The sequence below is a fragment of the Vairimorpha necatrix genome, chromosome 8 (assembly GCF_036630325.1).
Source record: "Vairimorpha necatrix chromosome 8, complete sequence".
In the NCBI taxonomy this organism is placed as follows: Eukaryota; Fungi; Microsporidia; family Nosematidae; genus Vairimorpha; species Vairimorpha necatrix.
The window spans coordinates 59,478-72,638 of record NC_088823.1 but is presented as its reverse complement, the minus strand read 5'-3'; the positions used below and the strand labels follow the sequence as shown (position 1 = coordinate 72,638).

Here is a 13,161-nt window from a genome sequence, read left to right as displayed (position 1 = left end):
TAGTTGTAAATAAAGATATCGAGTATATTTTTAATAGATTAAGAAGGAAATCTAGCGCAGGAAAAAAGAAATTTCTAAAAAAAGAATTTTTCATTTGATATGACCATAGAAAAGTACAGTCTTCTTCATAGGCTCATTGCTAAAAAATTACACTGAAAATTTTGAAATTTTTTATACTAATGAAATCGTTTTTATAGCAAGAAAAATGGTATTTATTAACATTCTTTTTGACTAAAGGTAAGAAAAAGTCATTTATTTGATACCGATATAAACAAATTAAATATTCAAGCATAATTTTAAAAAAGAGTCCTTGATTTTGTTGTTTATAAAGGCATGATGATCTAATTTTGTTCAATACCTTATAATTACATAATATCAATGATTTTTCAGAAACCATCAATGTTAACAGCAATAAAGATTCAATTTAAATTTTATATTTAATTTAGAAAGCAGCAAATATTATAGCGCAGTTGGCAGCATTAAATGCACACAAGACACTATTGTTTCCATATTTTAGAATTATACGATTATTTATAGTTGTAAAGCAAGTTCAACCAAAAAATATAAAACAAGAATTCTTAATAGAAAAATCTTTTTCGAGATAAAAAAAATATATATTTTATTTTATGAGAAAAATCAAGATTTTTTAAAAAAATTTGTATTATCAATTATGAAATGGGAGAATCTATTGGGAAGTGAATTTTTAGAATTTTAGAAGATTCTGGTACAGCTATAATATATTTTCTGTAAATTTATGCCCACAAATGACTTTAATTAATTTTATGACCTAAGTACTTTAACAGAAAAGAAATTTTTTTAGATAAAAAAATGAAAAATAAAACAATGTTAGGAAGATGCTAATCAAATGTATGATATGACTAACAAGGATAATTTAATTAGTGTTACAACAATACAAACAAACCTTTTCAAGGATAAAACTATATGCTACAAAAAATGACCAAAAGCTTTGAATCACAAAAGGCAAATGTTTCTGTAAAAAAGCAATTAAAAAAAAGTTGAAACAAAAAAAGAACCAAAAAATAGAGTTTAAACTTTAAATATATAGAATCCGACGATAATTACGAAAATTTAGAAATTGAAAAAATTATTAATAAACAGGAAACAGAATTTTTTATGAAAAAAAATTGATGGAAAAAATCATAAAACTAATGGTAAAATGTACGTAATATAGTTAACAAAAAAATTGCATATTTATAGAGTCAGAAAAAATAGAATCAAAAACACGTGTACGATGCTTTATATAGAATTGGAAATATTCTAGATTCTAAAAATCATTGTCAATAAACTCACAAATTGGTAATAATTCAGAATTACTCTATTTTTCAGAAATTTATAATAAAATGTATAAATTACAGAAATCATTTATAGAAATTGCTAAAGATACATGGCTAGATAATTTAATAGCAACTTCGAGAGTACGGGTGAGAGTTATTTGCAAAAAATAAACTGTACAATAAATTTTTTTAATAAACAAGAATATGATGCATCAAATATTGATAAACATCACAAAAAGAGCATTAAATCTAGGAAAATTCAAATTCGAAACTTAAATAAAGACTTTTAAGATCCAAATATATGTATTTATTTGACAAATCAACACTATATATCTCATGTTATTTTTTTACTATTTAAAAATTAAAAAATATGATGAGAATAGCATAAATATAATCATATAACATTTTAGAATACATTAGTTACGTCTTTTCTAATGTTTTCTTTTGTAACTTGAATTTTTTCTAATTGCTTGTTATTTATTTTATTTCTAGCATCATATTTGCTTATATGTTTTTACCGAAGTGTTCTTACATGAACCATAAGTGTAATACATTTGTACTACGCTTTATTAGTGTCAATTATAAAAGACTTTTCACAGTGAAATTTAGTTAGTAGCTAAAACAAGGACGATCGTCATGTTGTAATTATCTGTATCAACCGTATTGAATAATCAGGACAATTTCTAGTTCAATCTATTTTAAAGTGGGTTGCGCTATAATATAGTCCAGGATACTTATAAAATCTTTTTATAAAAAAATTTCCTAGATCTAATTTATTAGAATCTAATTAACGAAGCATATTATAGATACTCAATTTATTACAAATTATTAATTAGATCTTTATAAAAATACGTCTAGCCTTTTAAATATACATTTTTTTATTTATTTAAAAAATATATCATCGGCCAAATACTTATTTACAAAGTTATATTAAAGTCTAGATTTACTCAAGTACTTAGAGATCTACAACAAATTACATCAAAAGTCGTCCCTGTTATAAGTTTATTTATTGAACTTGCTTTTAAACTTTGTAAATTATAGTACATCAAAAAAAAATTAAGTCTGCAAAATCTTAATTAATATTTTGATGTGCGAAAAATTCTCAATTATTTTTTTTTGTATCTATAAATTTTAATATAGTTATACTTCGTACCTCTGTTTTTATCTGAACACTTTAGTATTGCGTTTCGATTTCTCAATAACAGTTAGAATGTATATGTTTATATTTATTACATAAAGAGAATAAAATTGTACTATATATGGAGGGTTGTAAAGATTTAAAGATAAATTTGCTATAAACTGGCATTTATTATGTTCAATATCTCAAAATTCGTTCGAAATAGGATCGAATTGGCGTTTTAAGGCAAGATATCATTTCTTCGCGTTTAACGGATAGTGTTTTTGTTAATTTAAAAAATATAATCTTCGCCATTTTTTTTTTCATGGTATTATATACTTAATAGTTTATATTATGGTGCGTAGATTATAAATTTAAACTATACAAAAATAATACATAAGCCAAGAATATAACGTACTTTTCCGATACAATCCTTAAATAATAAAATTTTATCGAACTAAACATAACTATGTATCAAACATTTGTTATAACTGTGTTAACATATATACACATAATTATATCATTTAAATGTTCAAATATATTTATGTATTTGATGAAAAAATTATTCACATTCCCCATTCATCTTATTGTTTTAGATAATAATGTACGTAAGAACTGTTATTCTGATATTATATTTAATTAGATTCTATTAAATACAATTTATCGTATTTTAAAACAAAAACATAATATGATTTACATTTGAAGACGTTTGTTATTTTTTTTTGTTATACTACCAAGCAAAATTTTTAAATTATTTGTAGAACAAACACATTAAAGAGGTCTTAAGCAAATAACTACACAAATCTAAATTATGTAGGTACATGGCCAAGAGAATCAATTCGAATGTGAAGATTATTTGAAATTTTTTTAAGCGGTTGATTTGGGAATTTGAACGTAAATGAAAGTGCCTAAAATTAAACAGAGGAGATTTTCAATAGGTGATAGGATATATACAACATAGAACTAGTACGAAAAAAATTCTTTAGTACACACATTACCATAAATAGTACACTTGTAGTTATAAGATGGTAAAAATATATCTTATTAATTTACAGCTTTTTTTATAAAAGTCGAAATTAATAACAATAAAGAGACAATTTCACTTCTCCTAACAGTACTTAAAGTTTAAAAATAAATCACTCCTTTTAAATTTTTCAATAAGTTATTTAACTATATAAACAGGCATAAAATAACTATACATGTTTAATTTAAAGAAATGTTATGATCTGGAGGATCCATACGCGAGCTAGGTTCAAACAAGTTGGGCATGAAAGCGTTTATATCTTTCTGTCTCTTAACATATTTATTAGTTTCTCCCGTATTATCGAAACATTCTTTCCGTACAACAATTGCTTTATTAAATGTGGATTTCTTGAATATTTCTGATATATCGGTTGCACATTCTGGATTTATTTTCAGATCAATGTTTTTTCTGATTACTTTTTCTAGCATGACTTCATCGCAAGTATCGTTTATTATATAGTTTTTAGTCAAATTAAAAATCAATCGATAACTCTTAAATGCTAAAATTTCAGTAAATTTATTAACTGCTGTAAATTTTTTTTCAGGCCTTGTATTAAATAAAAACAAGATAACATAAAGCTGAAAATTTTTTTCTAATGTTTTTATGTCTTCTAAATTTATAATATTGTTTTCATTATTATTAGTAGAATACATTTTACTGGCAGTAATTTCTTTAATTATTGAATTTAATATTATATTCGTTATTTTATTTAATTTTTCAATGTCTAATTTTCGTAAATATTATGATTGGATTCAAAAAAGAAATCTTCTTTACATTTGTCATGGACTTCATTATTTTTAATATATTGTTTATTGGTATCTAATGGCTTAGATGTTGTTTTAATGACATTGCGAGGATTATAAGCTACTTTTCGGAGTAATTGTCTGTCAAAAAGATAAGTTCCATATGTTTTGCATACAAAAACATAAAACACTAACATTGGGGCAATATTAAAAAAAATGTAAAGTTTATATTTTTTTATTTTAGAAACAACAATTGTTTATAAAATATGTGTCGACTGCAATATGTGTTTATATATTGATGTACTTAGATGATGTTTTAAATAAATATCATGAATTCTATATTTAGTGTTTGTTTAGCATATGACGTTTAATAAATCAATTCTAATTTCTATCACAAAGTTTATGACAAAAAATTGAAAATTTATAACACACTAAATCGATCTTCATATACAAATATATATTATATTATGTATCACAATTCATTTTAAAAATAATAGTGTTTAGAAAATTTTCATGTTTTTGATTATGTAATGACATGGGATGGAGTGGTAACCAAATATCACAGAAAGTACATCAGGGAGCTGGAAAACTAACCCTACCTTGAAGCATATATTGAGTCTATTCCGATGAAGAAGACTCTAGAGTCTTCTCTTTGTAACGACGACGAGTATACGATCAGGAGGATGCAGGAGAAGAAAAAGAAGTGGTTAGAACTGTAAGCGGACTAGCGAATATGGCGAATGTTAAAGAAGTGGTGTCATCAAAGGAGAATTAAGTTAAAAATTTGGAGTTGAAAAACATAAATAATTATACAGAAACCAAAGTCTGTATAAGGCTGAATCCCATGAGCGATACCGGGTAAGATGGCCTATGAATATCTAATATTAATGATTAATTAACACAATAAATCTTTTATATTATATTTTTGATTATAAAACACTTTTATACAAAAAACAAGATTTATAGTAAATACATACATGATCATACTTCCCAATTCGTAATCACTATTTTCGAATTGGTAATTATACTAAGATAAAATCTTTAATCAAATTATCGTATAAATATTTAAGTTAAGCTATAAATAAATTTTAGTCACAGATTTAAAACATTCATTTATTTTTTATACAAGCTTGTAAAAGGTTTTCTACTCAAAGATTTCTATTTAAATAATTATAAGTTATTGTAATTTAAAACTTTGAATAATAAAGATATTTATTGTGATATATACATATTTTCTCAAGCTACGCTATGTTCGAGCGGAACAATTAATTTTCTACAGCTAAGATTTCTGCTGCATTCTCAAAGCATTTATATTGGACCTTAGATGTTTCCTTAAAAATAAAAGTTTTATTATAGAATTAAAATAGCTATAAATACTGGTTTTTAAGTAAAAAATGGGATTTGTTTTATAAATTTATGTAAATCCTACGACAATGGGGATCATTGTTGTTTGTTGGATAAAACACGCTTACATCTTGATAATATTAGTCTCTAGAAGAATCACAATCAGGAACATTTATTTAAATACCTCATCGTATTATAATAATTGTAAAGAGATTTTTTTGAAGAATATTAACGGGTCGAAAAAAATCTAAGCTTTATAAAACAATCTAAATTTTTGCTACCATATCTGAAGTTATCGGTTGATTTTTTTATTTTAAATCAATAAAAATATTTTTGTAAAAACTCCATTATTTTTTTTAAGCGTATTTGTAAAAAATTTCCATGATAGACTATTGTAAATAATATCTAGTGTTTGGGTCATTATTTTCTGACATTTAAATTTTCAGATATGATTTTTTTTGTAAAGAAGTATATTTAAAAGTACTTTATTACATTCGGTCAATTTTAAAGTCTTAATTTTATTTAATAAGTGTGCCGGAATATAGCTATAACGGCATTTAAGGCTACCTATAGTGTTTTCTATTATCATTTCATAATGAGCATAATAATATTAATTGAAGTTTTTTATGATTAGAAGCATTTTATATATATAAGTTAAGTTTCATTTTTTTCTTTCTGGGTATTCCAAGAAAGACTAGTATCCGATTCAAACATACTGATGTCTTTTCTCTTTTTTTAGACAACTTTTTGTACTATATAAAATACAAAGTGTATTTTACTTTCTCCATCATATATTAATATGTTATGTCAATTAATATTTCCAATAAATGTTTATTATTATTGACATTGTTTTTGGGGGATTTTAACATAAGTAATCTATATTGAGGAGACAACTTAAATGTAAAAACCAAATTTGTAAATTATGGCTTATTTTTTTGTTTATAATAAGGAAAAGCAATTATCTACATGAAAACATAAGATATGTATTTAATTAAAATAAATTGCTATTTAACAAACATTGTATAAAGTATTTTATAAAAAAGATATAAAACATAACCTATTCATTCTATGCAACCAATCTTCATATTTTTAATAGCCTATGTTAATCCATAAAAATCATGATTTTAATCAGATTCTTATATGAAGATTTTTTTGTATATACCATTAAACAATTACATTTGTTTTATTTAAAACTTCCGCTATTTTTTATAAACATTCTCATGAGATGATTAAAATTTTTATTATATTTAGATGTACATTTATGCAATATAATCTTCTAAACAATATTGTCCAATTGATTTTTATTTTTGTGTGCTTTTTTTTTCTTTACAAGCAAGGTGTAGGGAGAACCCTTACATAGGGACCAATGAAGGTTGGGTGTAATCCTTATCAAACTATTATTATGAATTTTTTACTTCCTATAACTTCCATTACAACATTTGCATGTCCAGCGATCTCCGCCGTACCACTAGACTTTGGCTTTAGGAGAACCTATTCCATTCATACCTTGAATCGCGTCCGAAGTGACCGCACGGCGAATATACTTAATGGGCTTGTTTTACTATAACTTGAGGATAGACATAATTTACTAACTCAAAGTTATCTACAATCACCTTTATATCACTTACAGCACCTTACATCGCCACATCAATAGCGCTGCATTTTTATGGGCTGCGTTGACCACCAGTCTCCCGCTAGTTTCGGCTACCTTGTTACAAAATCTAGTAGGATAAGTTTTACAAGATCTTTGATTGTGCTACTTAGTTTGTTTGACCTATAATCTCACTCTAGAGTGACCGCCATAGGCTTTAACTAAACCGCGCCCATTCGATTCCTTATTGTATCATTAAGTCATTACAAGAGGTTACTGTTTTCGACTTTAATGTGCACTTCAACACAAGATATTAATACCCTTATAGCTGGACGTATACAGTTTCCATTCAATCAACTTTATGTTCTCGTGTACATTTTTCCTGATTTCTTCCAACTGCATCATGAAAAAGTAGAAACAATTATGGTGCCCTTGGGATTTAAATCAGCCGATGCATAGTGATAGCTTCACCTTCGACCACTAAGCGAAGGGCACCTAATAGCATACATTGCATATAATGCTAATTCAAATATTATCCAGAACAAACCAACCAACCAATCATGCTTTTTACAAACAATAGCAAATTTATTTTGCTGTCAAATAATAGAATTTGATTATGTGAAAAAATTGAAAAATAGCTTTTCTTGTACTAAACGAGTTTTTTTAGTTTCAAATATCAAAAATTGTTTTTCTTTTGTTTGTTTTACTATAATTGAACTATATGATAAATTATATATTTTTTAAAGAATATTAGATGATATAGAACAATGATAAAAGAACTAAAATACAATGACGGGTTTATATTCGCCCCACCTTACCAATAAGAATGCAAAATTTAAAAATTTACCCTCGAATTACAAAAGTTGAATAATCCAAAACGGAAATAAGGCAAAATAAAAAAGCAAGAACAAAAAAGATCTAATTAATATATTTAGATCATGAAATATATAATCATAATAAATAATCTAAAAATATAATATTTTTGATAAATAACGTTTAATGGGTGTCAAATTTGCAAAAAATATGTGATTACAGATTATTATCACATTTAATTATTAATTGTTAACTTTGAGAGGCTTTTATTTACTTTATGATGTTTATAACATTTTAGGTTGGTAATTATCAAAAAATCATTAGACATAAATTTATTTTTTATGTAATTTTTGATTTTAACGATTTATGATAAAAAACTACATTTCGTATTTTTTCGAATATTTTTTAGTCATATATAGTCTATTATGATCTATAATATAAATATCTTTAAAAAGTAAAAATTTTTATTTAAATTATCATTCATTTCTTATATAATATCATTGTAAATATTTTATAATATTGTTTACAATATAGAAATTGATCCAGATGCGTCTTGTTCAGATAAACAAATCAGAAATATTCAAAAACTTGAAAAAATAAATTCATGGCTAAAATGCATTATATTATAATTTTTTTGAATTTTGTTCCTCCACTTTTTTTAACTAATTTTGAAATGACTAAGTTTATAAATTCTGTATACATAATGGTAGGAAACATAAATAAAATGGAGTTCCTTCTCAATGCAATTTTTGGACCATTTGTCTTTACAGAATATCAAACAAATCTACTTAGAGTTATTATTAAATTAAGCTATCATTGAGAAATTTATAATATCTGCACGTACTTTAATTTGACATTATAACTGACTGTCGCCCGGAGATTTTTGACACGAGGTTTTTAATATTTTAAATCATCAAACAAATTAATTTCTTTATATAAAACCTTTTGAAATTTATATTTTTTTTATAATATAATACATATTTTATTATAATCTTATCCCCATGATTCTTTCTGAAATATTATTCTTTGCACTTTTTGTTAGAAATTGTCAACATGTGTACTCCAATTTCAAGAGTGTGGTACATGATAAAATTGACAGAAGAGATTATCGCACGTTGAGTCTTGAAAAACAATATTTAATTGTAATACTAAGATTTTATAAGCCTAGAAATGAACTTAACGCAGATGTAATAAGATTAACTCCAAATAAATCTAAAAAAGAAAAACTAAAAAATCTTAAAGTTAAATGTGACAATAAATCGATTCAAAATATTGTAAGAGAGTTTGAAGAAAAATTAATACACGAATGTACTCCTAATTTCATGGAATCAATTGTATTAATTTACAACCCTCGCTATTTTTATTACAATATAATTTTTAAAAAAATAATAAATGAATTAACAGAACTAAATGATATAAGAGAAAAAACTTCAGATATTTTTTATGAATACATTATCGATAATAATTCACTATGGTTTAAAATATTTAAGAAAATAAAAACTGAGTATGATTATAATTATAATCCTAATAATAACAATTCTGAAATTACATATGTAAAAAATAATAACTCGGGGTTTGTTAATTTTTGTATTAAATGTGAAAACGTTTATTATTTCTTTGTAGTAAATGTCCAAAAACTCGCAATCGAAAGACTTTATAACTTGATTGATATAGAATCATTAAATTGTAATGCAACTGATGGTTTGATTGTTAAACATTTCTATGATTTGTATAAATTTGTTTTAATTGAAAATATTAACACAAAAAATAAAAAAGGTTTCCCGTATTGTACAGAAAACAAAATTGAGTCCTGTGATGATGTATTTGAGATTGAAATTAAAAATGATAAAATATATTTTTCACAAAAATCTGATGTTTACAAGTATTCTCCTAACAGTAAAAACATCGACAAAGAATGCTTTTATGAATTTCAGGAGATATTTAAAAAATTTTCAGCACTGATACAAGAGAAAGAAAAATTCAAAATCCTTGATTTTTTTTTTAAATTAATACAAGGTAATAATGCAATAGAATTTCTTGCTAATAGAATTCTAAATAAACATGATACGGCACTAAAAATAATCTTTACTCATATTTTAATGGATTTAGAATTAATAAAAGAAAATGAATTTACTAAAATATTAATGGGTGGGTATATAAATAAATTGATCAAATAGATTTTTTTGTCAGTTTATTGGATAACTTATTAGACCGTGCGTGTGCTTCAAATACTTATTTATTGAAAATTTGTTTATTCATCGAAGCCGAAAATTACATAAATGAAATTGATATTAATCATGACTCAATATTTGGTACTTTGAAAAAAATAGGAAATCTCATTAAATCAAAAAAAGCTTTAAGTAGTATGATAAATATAATTGCATCGTGGATATTAACTAAAAAATAAAATCTTAGTTTATTAATTATATTCCGAGAATTAGTAAATAATCACTTGCAGTATTTTGAGATATATGAAATGTTAATTTCGAGGCATGTCGTTATAATTTCATCATTGTTTACAGGATTAGATCAGAATACTTGTAAAATTTCACTTCAATCATACTTTACGAAAAAAGATATAGTTCTCAAAACTTTAGGATTTATCAAAAGCGATGTAGAAAGTAATAACACATCAATAATCCAAAAATTAAAAAAAAATGTCAAAGAAGATCATAAAAAAGATATACTAAATCTTTTAGAACACGAAGTCACGAAAATTCAGTTTAAGATTGTTACAAAATCTCTAAAAGAAGAGGAACTTAAACGTTTTAACCACGGCGTCGAAAATATTCTAGAATCAATTAATAAAATAAAACAAAACGGTAAGATAATAAATATAGAAAATGACGCTTTATGTAGAAAAGTTGAAAATTTATGGGACAAAGAAAAAAGAACAAAATTCGAGATCGAATTAAAAAATGCGGGGATAACAGAACTTGAAAAAATCTTTGAAAACAATAAAATAATTATTGAAGAAATAGATTCTATAGTAAAGCGTGTTGATAGCGAATTGATAACGCGGTATAAAAATCATGAAAAACAGAACTTAATTAGACATATAAGAGATAACATACAAAAAAATGCTAGAAAAAATAGGGCAGAATACCTCCATAAAATACTTATTGAATTATTTGAAAGTAATTTTACTGTTGATTTGCCAATAAAAACACAATATGCTATGAACTTATCGGAAAATTCTTCAATATTTAGAGAAAAGGATCTCTTGATTCTTTTGAATAGTAACACGGGATTAATACTTTCTGAGAAAATGGTAGAGATTTTAAAAAAACTGACATAAAATAAAAATAATTTACATTATGTTTTTTGGACTTAAGGAATGGCTCATTATTCTATTTATAAATTCTGTCATTAAGTTTTGAAATTTATTTTGCAAAAAAAAATTCTTAATTTACATTACTCAAGAATCCATTATTGATTTTTCTATGGCACTAACATGCCTTAAACAGAAAGACGAAGTCGCACTATACTATTTAAAGTCAAGTTGATTACCGTATGAGTTTTGTTGTAGAAAAAACATGTAATGAATTATAGAAAATTAAACATTATAAATAATTCTTCTTGACTAAAAAACAGATGACATTTGAATCCGTATAATTTGGTAAGATCGTGATATGACGTTTGTTAATATAAAAATAAACAATTTATATACTTGTACATTAGAAATATGATATAATTAACCATACTGAACTTCTGTTTTAAATAAAAAGGCAAAATATAGCTTGTAAATAATCGGAGATAATATTAAAGTTCTTTTGTTCTGTTTTATATTACAAAACATTGACGACATGTGCATAAAATACGATAAGAAGTACAATAGAAGCTAAAATTCAATTTTCTTATAGCATACAACCTTTTTTGAGATTGAAACAGACTTCTGATATTTTTCACAGAACAAAAATGTAAATATTACAAGAACTCTTTTTTCGAAGTAAACAAGTAAATGAAATTACTATTGAAAATATAATTCTAAATTATTGATTTGATAATGAAGTAATGAATACGTAGTTGTAAAGCATTATAAATTATTGCAGAACGCGATAATAACACTTTAAAGCACACAAATATTTTATTGCCTCGTGCCAATATAATGGCAGAAAAAACATTTGGACTCGGCATAATATTCATGGTTGAAAAATTATCTATAAGACATCATGTTAATTATTAGCGTGGTTTCTTATCTTTATACGTTTGACGAAAATTTTCGTAGAGATATATTTTTAATTTTTTCCTATATATTATTTTGTTGCTATTATTTTTTGATATCATATTAGTAACCTATACCTGATATAAAATAAAAAAATATTTCTAGCAAATTTTTCAAATAAATTGAATACGTCATAATAATCACAAACAAAACAAAAAAATATTAGAGATTGTAGAAGTAAATTTTTATTAAGTGCCACGATAAATTTTTTTTATGTTTTATCACTTTGATAGATGTAGTTGTAATAAATGGAATTTTATGACAGTAAAACAAATGCATCTATTGTTTTGATGCATAAAAAAGATATGGAAAGTATCTAAATGATTTTTATTATTGTTTTCATTCATTCTTTCCTCATCCGAAGCAATTCTCTGGATAAAATATTTAATTAAATGTTAAGGGGAAACTAGACGAATTTGGAGGCAAAGATTTTAAAATAATATTTTATGATATTTGGTATATCATAATAAGTATAAATATAAAAAAATATTTTTGTTTATCAATAATTTTTACAGGCGTGTTTTCTAAATAATTAAAAAAAAAATTTGTATGAAATGAAAATATATGTGCCCTATTATGTATACCGTTAAAATAGCAGCTATAATTAGTTATATCCAAGCTAGCCGTATTTTGATTGATACAATGCATTATAAGCTTATGAAAAGAATAGAAAATAAAGATTATATGTCTACAGACAACTCTGAACAACTCACCAGAACAACTTCTTAAGCAAACCATTTTCATAAATTTATTACATTTAAAGTGTCAGGTATAGGCTTTTATCTATACCATAGAAATAACTTAGGCCAATTTGATATCAAATTGGAAAATAATACTAGTTATAATATTATTCATCAAACAGAGGATAATATAGAAACGCCAATAAAGCACCTCAATAACTTATTTTTGTGTATATATATGAAATGCATGATTATCACGCCCATCCTAATATTAGAATGTTAATAGAAAAGCTGAAAGAAATGAATCTTCAAAAAAAGCAGAAACAAAA

The 13,161-nt window shown here is 24.5% G+C and overlaps 3 protein-coding genes across 3 annotated transcripts; 1 reads left to right on the top strand and 2 right to left on the bottom strand.

Moving 5' to 3' along the window:
- Positions 1-3,615: 3,615 nt before the first annotated feature.
- On the bottom strand, positions 3,616-4,089 carry VNE69_08007 (uncharacterized protein; the record flags this gene model as incomplete). Its single annotated transcript, XM_065474322.1, has 1 exon — positions 3,616-4,089. The coding sequence occupies one exon, from the start codon at positions 4,087-4,089 to the stop codon at positions 3,616-3,618; it is 474 nt and encodes a 157-aa protein (XP_065330394.1).
- Positions 4,090-4,160: 71 nt separating this feature from the next.
- Positions 4,161-4,376, bottom strand: VNE69_08006 (uncharacterized protein; the record flags this gene model as incomplete). The annotated part of the gene is made up of 1 exon (XM_065474321.1): positions 4,161-4,376. One exon carries the CDS (start codon positions 4,374-4,376, stop codon positions 4,161-4,163), a length of 216 nt encoding a protein of 71 aa, XP_065330393.1.
- Positions 4,377-8,928: 4,552 nt separating this feature from the next.
- On the top strand, positions 8,929-11,225 carry VNE69_08005 (uncharacterized protein; the record flags this gene model as incomplete). Its single annotated transcript, XM_065474320.1, has 3 exons — positions 8,929-10,075; positions 10,138-10,287; positions 10,363-11,225. The coding sequence occupies 3 exons, from the start codon at positions 8,929-8,931 to the stop codon at positions 11,223-11,225; spliced, it is 2,160 nt and encodes a 719-aa protein (XP_065330392.1).
- Between the last annotated feature and the right edge of the window lie 1,936 nt (positions 11,226-13,161).